We start from the raw sequence: 900 nt of genomic DNA on the forward strand, positions 1-900 counted from the left end.
TCGTGAAAGTGTGTGAGGATGTCCTTTCTAATCTCTCCCCTAGGCACACAGATCCTCCAGCCCGGCCTCGCCCGGACCCAGAGGAAGTTGTTCGCCCACGTATACTCACGATGGTTAAACCACACGTGATCCCCTTCCCCAGATTCGTTCGTGCGCAGGCCTCGCTTATGATGGCCACGGTCTGTCGCAACGCGGAAGGGTGTGGAAAAATCTTCGCACCTTTGGTAAGCCTTTTCCCAACGCAGGAATTCCTCGGTTAGTCTTTCTCCTCTTGGTCGTGGTCGTTCTTCTTGGATGCTCGTGAGAAGGTCCGGTCTTCGACTGATAGCGTCTGCTACCAGGTTTTGCTTCCCTGGTTTGTAGACCACCTTCAGATTGAAATCCGCCAATTTGTCAATCCAGTACCCCAAACGCGGTGTCACGTTCCTCTGGGATAGCATCCGGCTGAGGGTTGCGTGGTCTGTTTGTACTGTTACCGGCTTTGTTCCTATGAAAGACTTCCGTTTCGTTAGTGCGTAAACTATGGCGAGGAGCTCGCTTTCGTATGCCGGAAGGAATTGGTCCCGCGCGCTTAATTTCCTGGACTCGAAGGCCACTGGTTGTCCGGCCTGTTCCAACACTGCTCCTATCGCGTGTTTCGAGGCGTCCGTCTTGATGACTATGGGTCTTTCGGGGTCGAAAATGTGCAGGTTGGTTGCATGCACTAGGCTCTCCTTCAGGTCGTGCACTGCGCGGCTGTGTTTCGGTCGCCAGTGCATGTCTGAGGTCTCTTTTAAAAGCTGGTGTAGTGGGTGGGCTAGCTTGCTGAAATTCGGAATCAACCTTCTATAAAATCCTACCATCCCCAGAAATCCTCTTAGCTGCTTTCTGTCCTTCAGAATCTCGGGCCAATCACGAATG

General features: G+C 52.8%; 1 protein-coding gene across 1 annotated transcript; it reads right to left on the minus strand.

The window, feature by feature from the left end:
• Positions 1-305: 305 nt before the first annotated feature.
• On the minus strand, positions 306-758 carry CSUI_011093 (retrovirus-related pol polyprotein from transposon; the record flags this gene model as incomplete). Its single annotated transcript, XM_068071194.1, has 1 exon — positions 306-758. A coding segment is annotated over one exon (453 nt), but the record flags the coding sequence as incomplete, so codon positions are not given.
• Positions 759-900: the final 142 nt, after the last annotated feature.

This window comes from Cystoisospora suis (genome assembly GCF_002600585.1).
Source record: "Cystoisospora suis strain Wien I chromosome Unknown contig_9634, whole genome shotgun sequence".
NCBI lineage: Eukaryota > Apicomplexa > Conoidasida > Eucoccidiorida > Sarcocystidae > Cystoisospora > Cystoisospora suis.